The 17,962-nt window shown below is 39.2% G+C and overlaps 1 protein-coding gene across 3 annotated transcripts in view; it reads left to right on the plus strand.

The window, feature by feature from the left end:
- map2k4 (mitogen-activated protein kinase kinase 4) overlaps positions 1-17,962 on the plus strand; it is a 77,323-nt gene that overhangs the window by 21,179 nt on the left and 38,182 nt on the right. For 2 of the 3 annotated variants that reach the window (XM_033044082.1, XM_033044083.1), the window contains one exon: positions 15,691-15,793. In XM_033044082.1, coding sequence (XP_032899973.1) covers positions 15,691-15,793 — 103 coding nt within the window. Of the gene's footprint in view, positions 1-1,803; positions 1,837-15,690; positions 15,794-17,962 lie in introns of all 3 variants that reach the window. The other variant, XM_033044081.1, reaches the window with a different exon arrangement.

The following is a 17,962-nucleotide window of genomic DNA, read 5'->3' on the forward strand; positions in this document are numbered from 1 at the left end:
GCGTCTCCCTTTTTCATATTGACATCTAGCCATTATTTTTGATTTTCTGTTTTATTTTGCCTGTAATACTGATATTTTTCAACCTAATTTTAAATTGGTCATTGTTCCCTTTGAAAAGCTCTTGGTGTCAACAAACTGCAGATCTATTATACTTGAATCTTTTCAAATAAAGGATTAAAGATGTGTAATATGCATTCTGCTTAGTGTATTTATAAGTATTTTTTCAACATGAAGAGTTGCTGAACTTTTATTCCCCAAGTTTGATTAGTTATTGGAATAGTTCTTTCTCTTTCAAAATGATCAAGATTTCTAATCGCATCTTCTGTTCTCCATCGATCTGATTGATAGATTATTTTCCCTATCCCTACTTTCATTTGCTGCATCACCACAACCTCAGCATTTCCCTCATCCCTTCCCATCATCTTGCTCCCTCAGCACCCAGCCTGCTGCATTAAACAAAATGTGCTATGTCGGGAGTTAATCTACTGCAAACAATCAATTGGCTCAATAATTTGTGAGGATAAATTGAAATTAAATTTCTTCTAACAATGTAAATTTGTCGTGGGTTTATGCCATTTTATTAACACATGCACGCAGGACTGAAGTAGGCCTCTCCGCCCCTCAATCAAATCATTCTGTAAACTCCAGCAGATGGAAGCTTTGGCTTTTGCCATGATACAACCTGCCCATTCCAAGTATTAGTCGTAGAAACATTCTCTGAACTGCTTCCAACACATAGCTTCCTTATGCTAGAAGCTTGTTAACACTGTGCACAGCACACCATACGTTGGTTCACCAATGTCAATATAACTGAAGCACAAGCTACTCTATTTGACTTTGTAACTTCAATTGAACACCATTGAAATACATTATAGCACCTATGGTCTATTAAAGGATATTTCTAATGAAATGAATTTGCATCCATAATCAGAATAGTAAAGAATTAAATTGTCTTCTAGGTTTGTTAGGTTTATTATGGACTTCAAACTCAGAGATCCAACTCGCTTATGTTTAATTAAAACTGCAATATTTTTAGACTCTTAAAAACAGTTTCTTTATGGGGGGGGGGGGGGGGGGGGGGGGGGGCTACATTTGCATGCAAATGTCTATTCCACTTTTGCATGGCTTTCAAGAGATTATTTTTGGTTTATTTGGTACTTTAAGAACCTGAACTACTTTAAGGATTTCAGGCTGAGTGGTGACTACACAAGTGTTGATGTTGGATAAGAATTTGAGTGGTGGCCTGGAAAATATCCAATATTGTTCAGATGGAAGTTCTATAAAATGACTGCATGGCTTTTTAAGTTTCTTGTTTAGCGTGGCAATTCAATACGAATTGAATTTAAAATTGTCACTTCAGGTTAATGTCAGTTTAGTGTAAATTGGTGTTGATAGTTGGCTTGGACACGAGCCAAATGGGTCTGACTCCATTATAATGATCAGCAAAGGATTTCATTTGTCATGTCACATTGCTGTGTCATTTAACTACTGCTTAATAGTATGGGAATTGAAAATATTTGGAACATGTTAGTATTGTGATGGTGCAAGATATTGTATTTCTGTTTAGTCATTAACTTATTGTAATATGCAGGAATCATTTATGAATGAAAATAGCCTGCTGTGATTTGGCGACTGATCCCTTCTCTGTTCCAAATAATTCCAGTGGTTGTGTTTTTGTTCTAATGATAAGAATTTATGGTAAGAGGCTGCTCAGTAATCTCTCTTTAACAGGTACAGTGGTAGCTGTGGAAATTTGCTGTGTTGCAATTATTTCTAAAAAAGTTTTTGTTTTCTCTGCTTTAGGGGTTCAGCTAAGCGTCTGTGGAAAAGAGCAAAGTAAGCTCCTATTTCATGATACTGTATTCTGAAACTTATTTCTGACTCTGATAACTGGGTAGTGGGTATCTGTCTGCTGCCATTCCAACTAACAGTATGCGGGATTTTGGTCTAGCAAGTGCTTTCTTTTTACCGTGGCTTGCTTGGCCTTCTTAAATAGTGTGGTGACATGCACCGATGACCATATCTTCAGTGCAAAGTGCAAGCATAGTCTATTTATTCTTGAAATTAGTTTTATGGTAAATTGTGTACGAGTAACAAATTCCAACTTTGTATTTTTGCTTTCTTGGCAGATGGAGATTAATTCTAAAATGTATAAATTCCAGCGTTTAAAAATTGAAACAAAGGATCATTTGTTCTATGCAGTAGAACCATGGAATTATTCCTTGTAATGTCTGTTTTAACACTTTTTTTCAAAAATACTAAAGGTCTAATCAACTAACAGTGTCCTAGAGAATTACATTTGTTTCATTCAGGAATGCTGGATTGGAATATGAATTAGGTGTAGCATTGATTTGTTTATTTATTTGAGATTTGCTTAACTGAACCAGTACTAGAGCTCTTAAAGTTCATGCCTGTGATCTGGAATCCAATGCAACTGAAATAATACTTGCACTGTCATTTACAAACAAAAGTGTTCCTTCAGTGGTGGTAACAAATCCAAGCTGTTCCTTCACACCTTGCTCCCAAGTTATAGTAGAATTAGGCCATTCGGCACATTGAGTCTACTTCACCCTTCAATCATGGCTGATCTCTGCCTCCTAATCCAATTTTCCTGCCTTCTCCCCATAACCCTTGACAGCCGTTCTAATCTAGAATTTGTCTATCTCTGCCTTAAAAATATCTACTGACTTGGCCTCCACAGATTAACTACCCTCTGACTAAAGGGGTTCCTCCTCACCTCCTTTCTGATTCTAAGTCTATCACCTCTGGTCCTAGACTCTCCCACCAGTGGAAACATCCTTTCCATATCCACTCTATGCCTTTCATTATTCTGTAAGTTTCAATGTCCCCCCTCTCAACTGTCTAAACTCCAGCAAGTAGAGACCAAGTGCTGTCAAATGCTCATCTTATGCGAACACACTTATTCCTGGAATCATTCTTGTAAACTTTCTCTGGGCCCTTTCCAGAGCCAGCACATCCTTCCTCAGATATGGGGCCCAAATTTGCTCTCAGTACTCCAAATGCGGCCTGACCAGCGCCTTATAGAGCCTTAGCGTTACATGTCTACTCTTGACTCTCCTATAGAATATCAATCTATTTCAGCCTAGAGTTTTAGTGATTCAGCCTCTACAGCTCTGGAATAGGAAAGTGTAGTAGATAGTCAACAGAGAAAAAAATCTTTCTCATTGGTGTTCATAGGTTACCCATTATTCCAAAACTATAGCTTCTACTTCTAGATTCCCTCAAAGGAAAAATGCTCTTAGTATTTCCCGTGACAATACCCCCAGACTTTTATAGATCACCTTGCGTTCTTTACATATAACAATAAAACACTCTTGACCTCTTGTTTGTATAGGCATAAATCTTTGGACTTTTTAGGAAACCCCTTCATGTCACCAATCAATTCTGTGTACCTTCTGTTAATAGGGATTCAAAGGTGTGATCGAACCAATATCCAACTTAGTTTCAAGGTTTCCCTACTTTTATATTCACGTCCCTTTTGCAGTAAAGGCAAACATTTCACTTTGCTAATTAAGTGCTGTACCTATGTTATCATTTTTTGATGGGACATCCAGATCTGTCTGTAAAGCTATGATATGCAGTATTTCTCCATTAAAGTCATATTCTACCTTTTGATCCGTCCAACTGTAGTGGATAACTTTACATTTCCCCATATTATACCCCATTCGTCAAATGATTGCTCAGTCGCAAAATCTTGTGTCTTGTATTGGCAACTTATTTTGCCAATCTATCTCCACATCTGGAGCAAATTTTGAACTGCATTCTACTCAGTCACTTCATCAGTGGTTAATACAGATTGTGAATAGTTTGGGACCTGGTTCTGTTCTTGATGCCTGTCCCCCATCAGCCCACACAGGTCAACATTTGTCAAGTTGTAGATCACATAGATATCCCAATTCTGTTTTCTGTTGGTTAATTGTCTTATATTTGTGCATTGCTGTGAATGTTTGCCTCCTGTTGTAGCATTAAAGTGTTTTTTGAGATTGTAAATGGATAATGTCGGTACAGTGGTTAAGATTATTCTGAAGACGGGTCTACCCTTCTGAAGAATGTTACCCATTCCTTCTCTCCAGAGATGCTGCCAGTCCCGCTGAGTTACTCCAGCTTTTTGTGTCTATCTTCAGTTTAAACCAGCATCTGCAGTTCCATCTTACACAAGATAATATTGTAATCCAGAGTCCTTCCAAAGAAAATCACAGACCCAAGTTTAGATCCCACATTAATACTTATGGAATGTAAGTTAATTTAATATTTTGAATTTGCAAAGATCCAACTAGTTGCAGTAATGACCAGAGGAGTTATTGCATGATCATTTAAAAATCCATCTGGTGCACCAATGTGCTTCAGACAAGGAAATCTGCCATCTGATCTAGCGTAAATGTGAACTCTTAAATGGCTTCTGAAAAGGTCTAGCTAGGCACTCACTTTTAGCGATGGATAGTAAATGTTAGCATAGTGAGCTATGCCCAGATTCTGAAAAGGAATGGAATGAATAAAAAGAAAATCACAAAATCCCCTTTCCCAACCTTGCTTATTACATCCTCAAAGGGCTTTTAAGAAATTTGTCAAATATCACGTCTGTTGACCCTGCTTGAATGCATTTGATTTACGGTATGTCCAGCTAATTTCTCAATCCCAACAGTTTTCTCTATATAGCAAATTGATCTATAGTCATACAGCATGGAGACGAGCCCATCGGCCCAACTCATCCATGCTAACCAAGATCGCTGTCCAAGCTAGTCTATTTGCATGTGTTTGACCCATATCCCTCTAAATCTTTTCTGTCCAAATATATTTTAAACATAGTAATTGTACCCACCTCTACAGTCTTCTCTGGCATTGGCTAATAGTTTGTTCTTTATGAACAGACATATTTACCTTTTCATAGAAGTGTGCTTTACATCAATACAGCCCACTATTTTTTAAGGCCCTACGATGCAGGCTGTCGGGTCCAGGAAATTTAACATTTTGGAACTTTAGCTTGTTTACTACTTTCTCCAGTGACTGTAATTGTCTTGTATTCTTTCTTTACCTCTTGTATTTTCTTGTATTGTGAGGTTTTCATTGGTTTTCTTTAATAAAAACTGATTTGAAATATTTGCTTAAAATCTGTTATGTCTGGCTTTCTCTTTATTTATTCCCCAGTTTCATCATTGATAGTACTGTACTTTCACTACTCATCTTGAATTAAATTGAATTGAAAACATTTTATTAGCCAAGTATGTATACATACAAGGAATTTGCCTTGGTGCTTTGCTCACAAGTAACAACACGACACAGTAAACAATTAAGAATATAACATTATAATTTAAACATGTGAAGCATGAAATAAAATACCAGAGCAAAAGGAGGCCACAGACTTTTGGTTGTTGAGTTGAGCTACTGTTCGTGGAAAAAAGCTGTTTTTATGTCTGGCTGTGGCGGCATTGACAGTCCGGAGGGAAGTGCTTCAAAGAGTTTGTGGCCAGGGTGAGAGGGGTCAGAGATGATTTTACCCACTCGCTTCCTGGCCCTTGCAGTGTACAGTTCGTTGATGGGGAGAACCTCGGCTGACCGAACGATGCGCTGCAGCCTCTGGATGTCATGCTTGGTGGCTGAGCCAAACCAGACCATGATGGAGAAGGTGAGGACACACTCTATGATGGCAGTATAAAACTGGACCATCATTGCCTGTGGCAGATTGTGTTGTCTCAGCTGCCGCAGGAAGTACATCCTCTGTTGGGCCTTTTTGGCTGTGGAGTCGATGATGGACTCCCATTTAACGTCCCTGGAGATGATGGTTCCAAGGAACTTAAATTACTCCACAGATGTGACTCTGGTGTTGTTGATGGTGAGTGGGGGAAAGGGAGGGGGAGCTCTCCTAAAGTCTACAATCAATTCCACGGTCTTAAGAGCATTGAGCTCCAGGTTGTTGCGATGGCACCAGGACGCCAGCTGTGTCACTTCCTGTCTGTAGGCAGATTCCTCCCCATCCTGGATCAGTCCAATCAGGGTTGCGTTATCCGCAACTTGAGAAGCTTGACAGAGGAGTCAGTGGAGGTACGGTCATTGGTGTAGAGCGAGTAAAGGGGAGGGGAAAGTATGCAGCCTTGCGGTGCCCCTATGCTGGTCCTTGATGTGCTTTCCCAGCCTCACATGCTGCTTCCTGTCTGTCAGGAAGTTGGTAATCCACTGACAGAGGGGTTCAGGCACAGTCAACTGGAGGAGTTTGGTGTGTAGTAGCTTAGGCACAATGGAGTTGAATGCAGAGCTAAAATCCACAAACAAAATCCTTGCATAGATCCCCTGGCGGTCTAGGTGCTGGACGATGAAGTGCAGGCCCAGGTTGACTGTGTCATCCATTGATCTATTGGCCCGGTATGCAAACTGCAGGGGGTCCAGCAGGGTGTTTGTGATATATTTCAGGTGACCCAGCACGTCTCTCAAGGGTCTTCATGATTACAGGGTGACAGGCCTGCTGTCATTAAGACCAGTAATGCATTTCCCAGATTTGAGTTATAAAGAGCCGAATGGCCTACTCCTGCACATTTTTTTTTTTTTATTTAACCTTTATTTAACCAGGATAAGTCTCATTGAGATTAAAAATCTCTTTTACAAGAGAGTCCTGGCCAAGACAGGCAGCAGCACAGTTCCACAGTTACAGACAATAATTTAAAAAAACAACAGAGAACATATAAATAGAGTCACAGTCAGATTCAAATTCAGCAGGGGTGTTAAAATTAACAGCAGACTCAGCAGAGCCTGGGCCTGGGTTAGGTTGAACATTCCCTGAAATCATATTGTCTATTGTCTATAATCCTTGGCTTTTTGGGTACAAGAACAATAGTGGAGACTTTGAAGCAGGCAAGGACAGTGCAGGTTTGCAGGGACAGGTTGAAAATATCTGTGTAGACTGGTGCCAGTTTGGCACAGAGCTTGAGGGTAGAGGGGGAAACATTGTCCGGTTCCGCCTTTTCTGTCTCCTAAAAAGCTTCTCCTCCACCTCAATTGTGGAGTTATGGAAGCTCTTGCTATCTTTAATTTACCTGCAGGCTTACGCTCATAATCTATTTTCTCCTGTTTCAGTCTCCTTGATCTAAATAAAACACTTAAGCTTCAATTCACAAAACAAGTTATGTCCCCATCTCCCAAATACCCATTGCATTTTGACAAATTTGCTTGAGTTCTTTGAGATTATAACAAGAAACATTGGTCGTGAGGATCCTGTAGATATGTAGATCCTGTGTATTTGGAGTTCAGAAGGCCTGTGATAATGTCACATTGCTGTGTTGCTGCTGCACAAGAGCTTATGGTATTGGAGCTGTGTTGATATTAGACAAAGTGTGTCAGTGTAGATTGAAATCTTGTTATGTTGGAAACTTGGAATTTAAAAAAAAATTCAGGTTTAACGGATGTAATTTAGTACCCCAAGGATCAGTTCTTGGCCCAAAATTATTCGCTATTTTAATAACCTGGAAGAATGCGATGTTCCCAGGATTGCTAATGACACAAAAGTAATTATGAGGGTATGTTGCGATGAGGATATTTGGATTCTGTAGCAGAACATGCGTTGAGTGAATGAAAACTTGCAAAATGAAATTTAATGTAGGAAAGGAATTTTGGTAAGGAATCAACAGGTGGATTGTAATCTAAATGTGGACCTTGCAATTGAGTGAAGTTCAGAAGGATGGAAGTGTAGTTGTGCATCTCAAAAATGTGTAGCAAATAGTTTAGAAGGTAAATTGAATACTTTCAATTCAAAATTCAAGGAATGTAGAAATAATTAAGTTTTGTACTGGATTATGGTGAGGCTACACATGGATTTGAATATTTAACAAGTTCTGTTACGTTTTGGTTCCTTTCCCCAAGCGTTAATATGGAAGTACTGAATGTAGTGTGGAGGAAATTTGTCAGACTTTTTTCATGCAATGAGAGGGTTATCATTGTTTGGAGATAAGAACAAACCTGACAACCCCAGACAATGATCTGAGTTCCAGGTATTCCTGATATTTCACTACATCCCAGCGTAAGACATTATATCCACTCCAATTTATGGCAAGCATGATTCATCTGACTGCAGAAGTGAAGTCCCTTGAAGATTGTGCTATGCTTACCAATGAACCTTGTAATATACAGCTGGCGTCGCAAATACGTGGATAGCGCATAATGAGGACTCACTTTAGTTGAATGTCGTCTTTTGGTGTTCTTCACTAATCCATTTTAATTGTAAATAACATGTTATCTTTAAGTAGCAAAGTAATGAAATATGGTAGTTGTCAGTTACCCATTATTCATATATTTATTTTATTTAACCTATTTTTATGATCATAAGGAATGTATAGAAAACTATACGTAGTCAGACCTAAAAAGCATGATTTAGGAAATATAATCTGGTGTAATCTTAGTCAACTCTTGCATCAGCCCTCTAAATGCTGCTTTTATTACCTGCTCTTTTTGATCTACTTATTTCTGGTATTTTATGTTCTTATTTTAGATTTCTAACACCTGTAAATATTTTTCTATTTGATTGTTGAGAAGAATCTGTTTTTCTTTCAGGACACGCATACACATTTTTCTGTTGGAATGCCAACGTCATTCAATAGTGAAAGCCAAGAAAATAGGAATTAATTACAAATTATGGTATATTCCTCTCTACTTGTGAGTTTGAAGTTAATTATGTTGTACATCAGTACAATAATAATAATAATAATAAATTTTATTTATGGGCGCCTTTCAAGAGTCTTAAGGACACCTTACAAAAATTTAGCAGATAGAGGAAAAACATGTAAGGGGAATGAAATAAATAGAGACATGACTAGTACACAAAGTAAAGACAGAATTCAATTCAAAACACAATATGAGGCAATTAATGCACAGATGAAAAGGGAGGGGGACGTGGGGCTAAGGATAGGCAGAGGTGAAGAGATGGGTCTTGAGGCGGGACTGGAAGATGGTGAGGGACACGGAATTGCGGATCAGTTGGGGGAGGGAGTTCCAGAACCTGGGAGCTGCCCTGGAGAAGGATCTGTCCCCAAAACTGCGGAGGTTGGACTTGTGGATGGAGAGGAGACCGGCTGATGTGGATTTGAGGGACCGTGAGGGTTGGTAGGGGGGAGAGGAGGTCAGTGAGATATGGGGGGGGGGCAGATGGTGGAGGGCTTTGTAGGTGAGGATCAGGATTTTGTAGGTGATCCGGTGAGAGATGGGAAGCCAGTGAAGTTGTTTGAGGCACACAGTAGCAATAGGTGTTCTGTGATATTCCTTGTGAATATTTTTTCTATTAAAGGTTAATTGTATTGTGACTTGGTGTGATAAAGTGGAGATTGTCATTCACCAGCAGTTGGCGCATTATTATTTTGATGTTAATCTTGTGTAGGATCATCTCCTGGGTCATAAATATAATTATTTTGACTGTCAATATAATCTGGTTACAGAATGTAGGTATGTTATGTTTAAGTGCTGTTACTTGTTGGCAATCGTTTTGTTGCGTTCTTGAATGAATAAAGTCACTGTTCTGGTTGCCAGATTGAAGAGAGCATTGGGATTGAACTTTGCAAGGTTTTACGCAGCATATGAATTGGCCAACTTTAAATAATGTGCAACATTGGCCTGTCTTTGCAGGGAAAGACCTGCTGCTTGCGCTCTGGTCAGATTCTCTCTGCCTCTTATTATTTGGGATGTGGGAGGGGAAACACAGTCACAGGGAAAAAGTGCAAACTCCATACTGACAGCACCCAAGATCAGGATCGAACCTGGTTCCCTGGTGCTGTGAGGCAGCAGCTCTACCAGCTACGCCATGGTGTCGCCCAATATTTGTTTAATTTGGTTAAATGTTTGTGTCTAGCTTTGAATTCTTGATTTTTAGTTTGGAGAATGAACAGTACCAGGAGGATATATTCAGAAGGGTCTGAAGAAGGGTTTCGGCCCGAAACCTTGCCTATTTCCTTCGCTCCATAGATGCTGCCGCACCCGCTGAGTTTCTCCAGCATTTTTGTCTACCTTTACAACTATTTACCTTTCTGGTAGGTCTGATTTCAACCAGTGGAGGGTTCTTCCCAATTTAGCGGGGGACTCCTTGATGCCATTGAACTCCTTGGTTCACTTATCCTTTCCCACCCAAACCACCCCTTCCTCGGGTACTTTCCCCTGCAACTGCATGATATGTAACACTTGTACCTATAAATTCTCCCTCTCCGCCATCCAAGGACCCCAGCAACATTTCCAGGTGTGACCGAGGTTCACACGCGCCTCCTCTATCCTCATCTACAGCATCGATTGGCGAGACTGTCGACTTTGGCACATGCTCAGCCCGCCAAGGCCTACCAGATTTCCCGGTTGCCAACTATTTTAACTCTTCTCATTATGATACTGACCTTTCTGTCCTGGGCCTCCTCTCATTGCCAGAGTGAAGCCATACGCAAACTGGACGAATAGCATCTGTACAACCCAACAGTATGAACTGTGAACTTTACAATTTTAAATAACTACTATGCCACAACAACCTCCTTCCCCCTCCCCTATCACCCTCAAGATCCCTCTTCTCTAACCCCCCCCCCCCCCCCCCCCCCCCCCGGAAACATGACTGACATCACTCCGGTTTCCTCCCAACCACTCCACTTATGCCGTGAATACATAATTCACAACCTTTATATCCCTGAGTGTAACAATACATAACTCCTCTCAGGCTCACACCTGCCTTCTCATCCATGGCCTTTGACCAACAATCTGCCAATCAAATAACCCCCTTGCCTGTGTTCATCTATTACTGGCCACTTTATCCCAGCTTTCTTTCCCATGTCGTCGTCCCCCCCCCCCCCCCCCCCCCCCCCCCCCCGTCCAATCAGTCTGAAGACGGGTTCCGACCTGAAAAGTCGCATATCCATGTTCTTCAAGGCTGCTGCTTGACCTGCTGAATTGCTTCAGCATTTTGTCTTATCTCCTTGATGCCATCATTGACTAAATGCCACTGTTTATAAAGGTGGGGGAACATGGCACAAATACTTCAATGTGTCCTTTATTATCTTTTATCAAGGCAGAGGATGTAGCCAAAATCTCTTGATAATAGATATATGGGCTTGCAGAAATTTTGAATTGTTGGCAGGCTGGCTATGTTAAAAGCAAATAAGTCACATAGTTTGGGTAGGATGCATAGTGGATTGTTGGGAGAAGTAACATTTGAAGAAGAGTTTATAATAACCTTCCTATCCCCCCCCCCTAAGTATAAGTGTGGTACTACCGGTAGCAAACCTTGCACCCTTGTTTCAAGAGCGAGTTGGAACATGAAACGGTTAATCTATTCATTTTGACTTCATAAAGGAAAAAATTAACAAAGGCTTGTTTAAAGGTAAATCTTATTCAACAAAACAGATTCAATATTTTAATGAGATAAAATGGAAAGTTGATTAGAATGTAGTAAATGGCACCAGGCAATTCTGCTATAACGTGTTTCCATAAAACAAATTGGATGTAATGTGGATGATGAATTAGAGAATGTGATTAATTTTGTTTAGCGGTGCAGCGTGGAACACAGCCTTTTCCCACTACTTTTATTTTACACATATTACCTTTAGTATTTTTAACATGCGGTAACAAAATAAACCACACCTATTTTTGAAATATCATGCTGTAAGAATAATTGTTATTGCAAGCCTGAAACTCCAAGCCCCTAACCTCTTTCCTCGCCACAATTTTCTTTATAATTCAAGATTTCTTAAGAACTATTACGTTATAATGGAACTACCTGTATTTGGATTTTCAAAAAACATTTGACGAAGTCCTACATAAAAAGTTTGTCGTCAAGTCAAGATTCATGGCTCTGTGGCTGCATGGTTAAGGAATTGGCTTCATGACAAGCAGTGGTGTATTTGTATTTTGTTTTATTAACTTGAGGCAGATAGGCGATAGTGTTTCATAAGGGTTTATACCAGGAACACTATCGTTTATATGAACAACTTGGATATATGAACACAGGAGAAAAAATCAGAATGCACAGGTGACACTTAACTTGGTAGTGGGATTAACAGGGCACGTATTCGCTGCCACTGTAGGCAAATCTCATTTGATACAGAAAAGAGAGGGGTGATGCAGTTTGCCAAATATAATCAGGAAATATGGTACAGACTTTATGGCATAAGTTCTAAGCGCTGCACAAGAACAAAGGGACATGGGTGTAAATAACTCTTGAGAGCATTCTTTAATATATTTGGGATCTTGGATTTATTTACCAATGGTATTGAATACAAAGATTATGTTGAAATATAGGTTCTGTTTCTGTGTTATATCTCTCAATGACACTGTAACACATGTCAGATCACGTGAGATATTGCACTACAGTCCAACCAGGAAGGATTTGATCCTGGAGAGGGCCTAGAAAAGACTAAAAGCCCTGTCCCACGGTACGAGTTCATTCCAAGAGCTCTCCCGAGTTTAAAAAAAATCAAATTCGTAGTAAGCACGGAGAATGAGCGTAGCGGGTATGTCTGAGCTCGGGGACGTCTCTTAGCTGCTCGCACCACTAACGGCAGGTACTCGAGAAGACTCGCTAATGGCAGGTAAGCACGGGAAGATTCGTGAAGATTTTTCACCATGTTGAAAAATGTCCACGAGAGCCACGAGTACCGACGAGCGGCCATTACCGTAAATCTCCGAGTTCGAATCAGGGCAAACTCGGGAGAACTCTTGGAATGAACTCGTACCGTGGGACAGGGGTTTAACTAGAATGGTTCAAAGATCCATGGCTTTTAGCAATGTTTGGATTAAAGTTGATTATATTCTTAGAAAAATGGGAGGAGATTTGATAGGTGTACAACATTGTATTAGTTCAGCATACATTAAAATAATTTAGGAACAATTACAAGAATTTAATGGATAAAAGTTACAATCGGGATGTAAGGAAAATTATTTTAACTAGTGATTATAATCTGGAGTTACTGTTTGTTTTGTGGTGGAAACAGCCAGTTAGGGCTTTCAGCAGTAGTGGAGAAAGAATGAAAAAAAATAGACTGGTTAGCTCTCTAAGAGGATGGTCTTGATGAACTGAATGGGATTTTATACCAGAACAACTCTTTTTAAAAGCAAAATACTACCCCAATACAGCTATTTGTACTGTTGGAGATAAGAAACTGCTGGAATCTTGTGAAAATGCATTTACTGTTGACGTGGGTCTTATGGACTGCAAGAAAATGCATTTGTCTGAAATAGTCCCTCTACATCATAATGTAGCTGTTTCAGCAGGTAAACCTCTTCTGGAGGCATGATGATGATCATGCATTTTTCTCAGTGGCTGATACACCAGGTGGAATTATTGTGAATGCATTTTCTTCCACTAACTACCAGAATACTTTCAGTAAAATACGTATTTCCTAAACTTTTATTTCCCTTTAGTATTATTGGATTGGAGAATCTCTGAAGAAATATCTTGCGTATGTACTATTTTTTTTATGTGACTTGCCAACATGAAACACTGTTTGCTGTAAGCATTCACATTGTATTGGCATTCTCCAGTTATCAGTCTAACCTAGCCACAGGCCAGTTAAAACAGTTGCTTTGCAGTTTCAGCTCACCATTCAGACATTGAATATAAAAATACTGCTGTAGTTAAAGAGATGACCCTCGTAATCTGATACATAGCTCATAATGTAATTATAGTCATTATATCCAGTGTTTTAGTTAATTGCAGCTGAGGTCGAGGTGCAAACGCTAAATGTTTACTCCTTGGTGCTGTACTACATTGCTTTAGCTTTTGAAATGGCAAAATAACATTGTCCATAAAGTGAAAATGGTCGTAGGAAAGAACTGCAGATACTGGTTTAAATCGAAGGTAGACGCAAAATGCTGGAGTAACTCAGAATCTCAGGCAGCATCTGAGTTACTCCAGCATTCTGTATCTAAGTGAAAATGGTCAATGGTCTGTGCAGTTTAGTATGTTGGGAAAATATAACTAATTTCTGCAATTCCCAAGCTAAATCAAATATTGCTCAAAATAAACTGTTACCAAGTCCCCCGCTCTTGTTCAGGAGTATCCCCATCAAACAATGATCTAAAACTCAATTGGAGGGAGAGCTTAACGGGGCAAGTAGGCTTCAGGTGATTAGTCCTGACACCTCAGCAATCCTGAAAATTGCGATAACTGTTGATAGTAAATAAATGTGTATTATGTGTTTTGTATATTAGTCAAAATCTTTCTTCTCAAGTAAGTTTTTTTTTAACAAAATTACTTCCCATTGTCCAGGTCAGGAATTCATATTGAAATTAATGAGAGCTTGAATCCTGACGCAAGACCAGAGGTAAATTTTCTGGTCTAATTTGGAGGAATTCAGCAAGAAAGTAATGTCTTTCAATCTATTCCAATTCATAACTAACTGAACAGTTAAATGCTTCTAGTTCTCTTTAGAATTCCTGTCCATAGCTAGGAGGATTTGCTTAAGTAATATGGGTAGAAGAGCAAGTCAGAGGATTCATATCCTGTGGCAAGTAACCAGTCTCCAGACATCCCAAAGCCTGTCCACCATCACCAAGGTCTTGAATGTGATGAACTATTCTTCACTTGTCTCGAAGAACAAGCCCAACGTCTTTCAAATTTTGCACTATCCTGGGCAAATCAGAACATTTGATTGGTTAGACACAAAAAGCTGGAGTACCTCAGTAGGACAGGCAGCATCTGGAGAGAAGGAATGGGTGACGTTTCGGGTCGAGGCCCTTCTTCAGACTGGTCTGTTCAGATTGGCTATCTCAACCAAGCTAACTACATACTTGCTCTACAAGTGCCTTTGCTATTGTGACCTTGACTTCCAATCCCAACTACTATCAGCAAGGGAAAATGCAATGGGTACACGGTCTGAACGGAGCCACCTACATTAGAGTGGCCTCGGATTGAATTCTCAATTTAGATTTATTTGACCAAAATCTTTTGGGATTATAGGAACATAATGCTAAAGCTTGTGGGTTAGGAGAAGTAAATTCAGCTCTTATTCCTAATCACTTTTTAGTGAAATCTGTTGGGTGGGAGGTGTAGTATTGGATACCAAGAAAATTTTACTGAACTGCCTCCATGCTCATTTCTGCTTGCAGAAATGTAATTAGCAATTACATTGATCATAGGATTATATTATGTAAACAGAAAATTCCACAAAATCCATTGATAATCAGCGTGGAAATTTGTTAATCCCTTAATGTAAAAAAACAACATGAGCGAATTCCTTTATAAAAGGGCATTTTTCATTTTCTTGCAGTTAATAAATTGAAAGAAAACATTAGAATTTATTAATAATTGCAGAATTAACAAAAAACTGTCCTTCCTATCTAATTGAATCCTTGAGCAAATACTAAATATTATAATAGTATAAATACATTTCCAACAGTTATGTAATGAAAAACTGGATGTCAGTTAAATGCTTTTGTTTTGCTAATTTGAAATATTTAATGCAAATTCATACCCTGAGAATATTCATCAGACAAAAGGGTATATAGAATTTAATGCAAAAATCAGAAGAACAATTGTGTTTTCATTTTCTGCTACATGTTATTGTTTCAAAACTGGAAGAAAATCCATGAAAATATTCTGCCCTTTCAACAACTATCTCTTTGTGACATCTCCATGTTTTAATTCCCAGGTTTTGTATAGCATCTAGGGTGTAGTGATGGTATGACTTAATATTTTTGTTCCATTTTGTCATTTTTGTTTAAAAACAGTTAAACGCAAAGCGTTGAAGTTGAATTTTGCCAACCCAGCCTTCAAGACAACAGCAAGGCTCACATTAAATCCAACAGGAGTTCACTTTCAGAACCCACACATGTGAGTAGACTTGAAATAAAATCTGTTGAAATTGCCTGTCCTCTAACAAATCATAAGCCCTCAAGAACTTGGGCCACATTTGAGGAAAGAAGAAAAGTGAACAAGAGCTTGTATCAGAACATTGAAATGCTTTTGCCTTAAAAGTATCAATTCTATTTCTCTCTGCAGATGGAGCCTGGTTTGCTGAGTGTTTTCAGCATTTTTCATTTTACATATCTTTTGGTGCATATCTGAAATTTTGTTCGTAAATTTGAAGCTGTTTTAATCTTCTTTTGCGTAACTCTCGGTGTTTTTTGTTAAAGGTCTCAGTTTGTGGCTTTGATCAGGAGTAGTAGTGCAACCTGAGACCCAGTGCTCCTATTGGTTAGATACCTTTTCACTCTGCAATGCTTGATACTCAGGTGAGGGTCAGCAATTTATACCCTGGACATAACATGAGTGAGGTTGAGCGCATTAGATTACTTTATTTGCCAGGGGAAGACCTATTAATATTTTGTAGAGATAAATGGAAGAGCTGAGTGTGAATATAATTGATATTAACTTGTAAATTAATTATGGTTATGGTTTATGCATTTGCATTGTCTGGAAAATTCATGTATTTTAATTTTTTGGCTGAATCACAGAAGAAAATTCTTTTCACTTGCACTACAGAATGCATTAAGTGAGTATGACAAATATTTTTAGGTTACTTTAACATTTGTCTGTTTTATTACAAATGGACAACTTTGTTTGTGGGCTGATTCTAGACAATATTGATTCCCAGTTAAAAAGACACCAATTCAGTTTATAACAGTAGATTTCAAATACTGTTTTTGTGCTACAAAACATAGACCATGTCCCATGAGAAATGCTGCTGAATCCATGAAAGTTATAAGACCTAATAGAAAGTCTGTGCCATTAATTCTTTCTCACTGCGACTGCCTGATCAGCTGAGCGTAGTCAGACCTTTCTGTTTATAATTTTTAATTCCAGACATTCAGAGTGTGGTGCTTTTGAAAAGCTGTTCATTATTTGTCATGATTAGTTTATGTATAACCCTTTTCAAAAGATTTGAACAAAATTATGATTGTGAAAGTAAGTTTTTTTGCTAGCTGCATTGTTTTTTTCTGTCATCCACCTAAAGTCACATTGGAAGCCATGAAATCATAAACTGAAATAAAACATTGCCCATAGTTAATTTATGTTGCAAAATTGGTTTAGAGGATTTTTACTTGTTGCAGAAAGTCTATTTGTTCTATGCTGATCTTGTTTGAAAGCTTAATATATTGAAGTAAATTTATTTTGGGATTCAAGTTGCAGCACTGTTAAATGCATGACATACTAGACTAAGTGGGACCCGTTGGGTCCCAGCATCACAGGAGGGCTGGTCATCCAACGCAATATTCCACCTCTCCACCAATTCTAATATTGGTGGCCAGTTGGGGGGGGGCTTTCTGGAGCGCTAGTATGGGTGTTGTGGGCTGAAGGGACTGGTTTCTAGAGGGCTAGTATGCAAATTGTGCGCCAAATGGATTCTTGGGCTGGCGTCTCAGTCAATCAAGCCTGTTGTGCTGGCAACTCACTCACGGCTGGTGGGCTGGTAGTTGACTCACGGCTAATCCTTGAAATTCTATTTCAAGCAGGGTATAAGGCCACCAAATTCAAGTGCAGTTTCTTACCACTTCTAGCAGGGTGCAAGGCCACCAAATTCAAGTGCAGTTTCATACCATTTGAAGTAGGGTGCAAAGCCACTAAAGACAGCGAGTCGTGACCTCTCCCTCCTACATCTTGCATAGACTGAGCCACACCCACATTTCTGGGTTTTGTAACCCCTCCCTCCCCCCCACTGGAAAAGGTGTGTCTTTCATGGAGTGATTGACAGGAGAGAGATTCTCAACATTTAAAAAAAAACTAATAACACTTTTATTTTTAATTGATGGGAAGAATTCTCTGCACCTGCTCAGTGGAGGGGGGACTGAGTAAGATGGCCAAAAATCTAAAATCAATATACAGTGCAAACAGGAAGTGCATTTGCAGTAGTGCCTTTTAACTTCAAGCCAAAGTTCCCTAGCCTCCATTTGCAGTAAGTAGTGCCTTTCAACTTCAGGTCAAAGCTCCCAAGCCACCATTTGCAGTAAGTAGTGCCTTTCAACTTCATGCCACCATTTGCAGTAAGTGGTGTCTTTCAAC

The sequence above is a fragment of the Amblyraja radiata genome, chromosome 26 (genome assembly GCF_010909765.2).
Source record: "Amblyraja radiata isolate CabotCenter1 chromosome 26, sAmbRad1.1.pri, whole genome shotgun sequence".
Classification (NCBI taxonomy): domain Eukaryota; kingdom Metazoa; phylum Chordata; class Chondrichthyes; order Rajiformes; family Rajidae; genus Amblyraja; species Amblyraja radiata.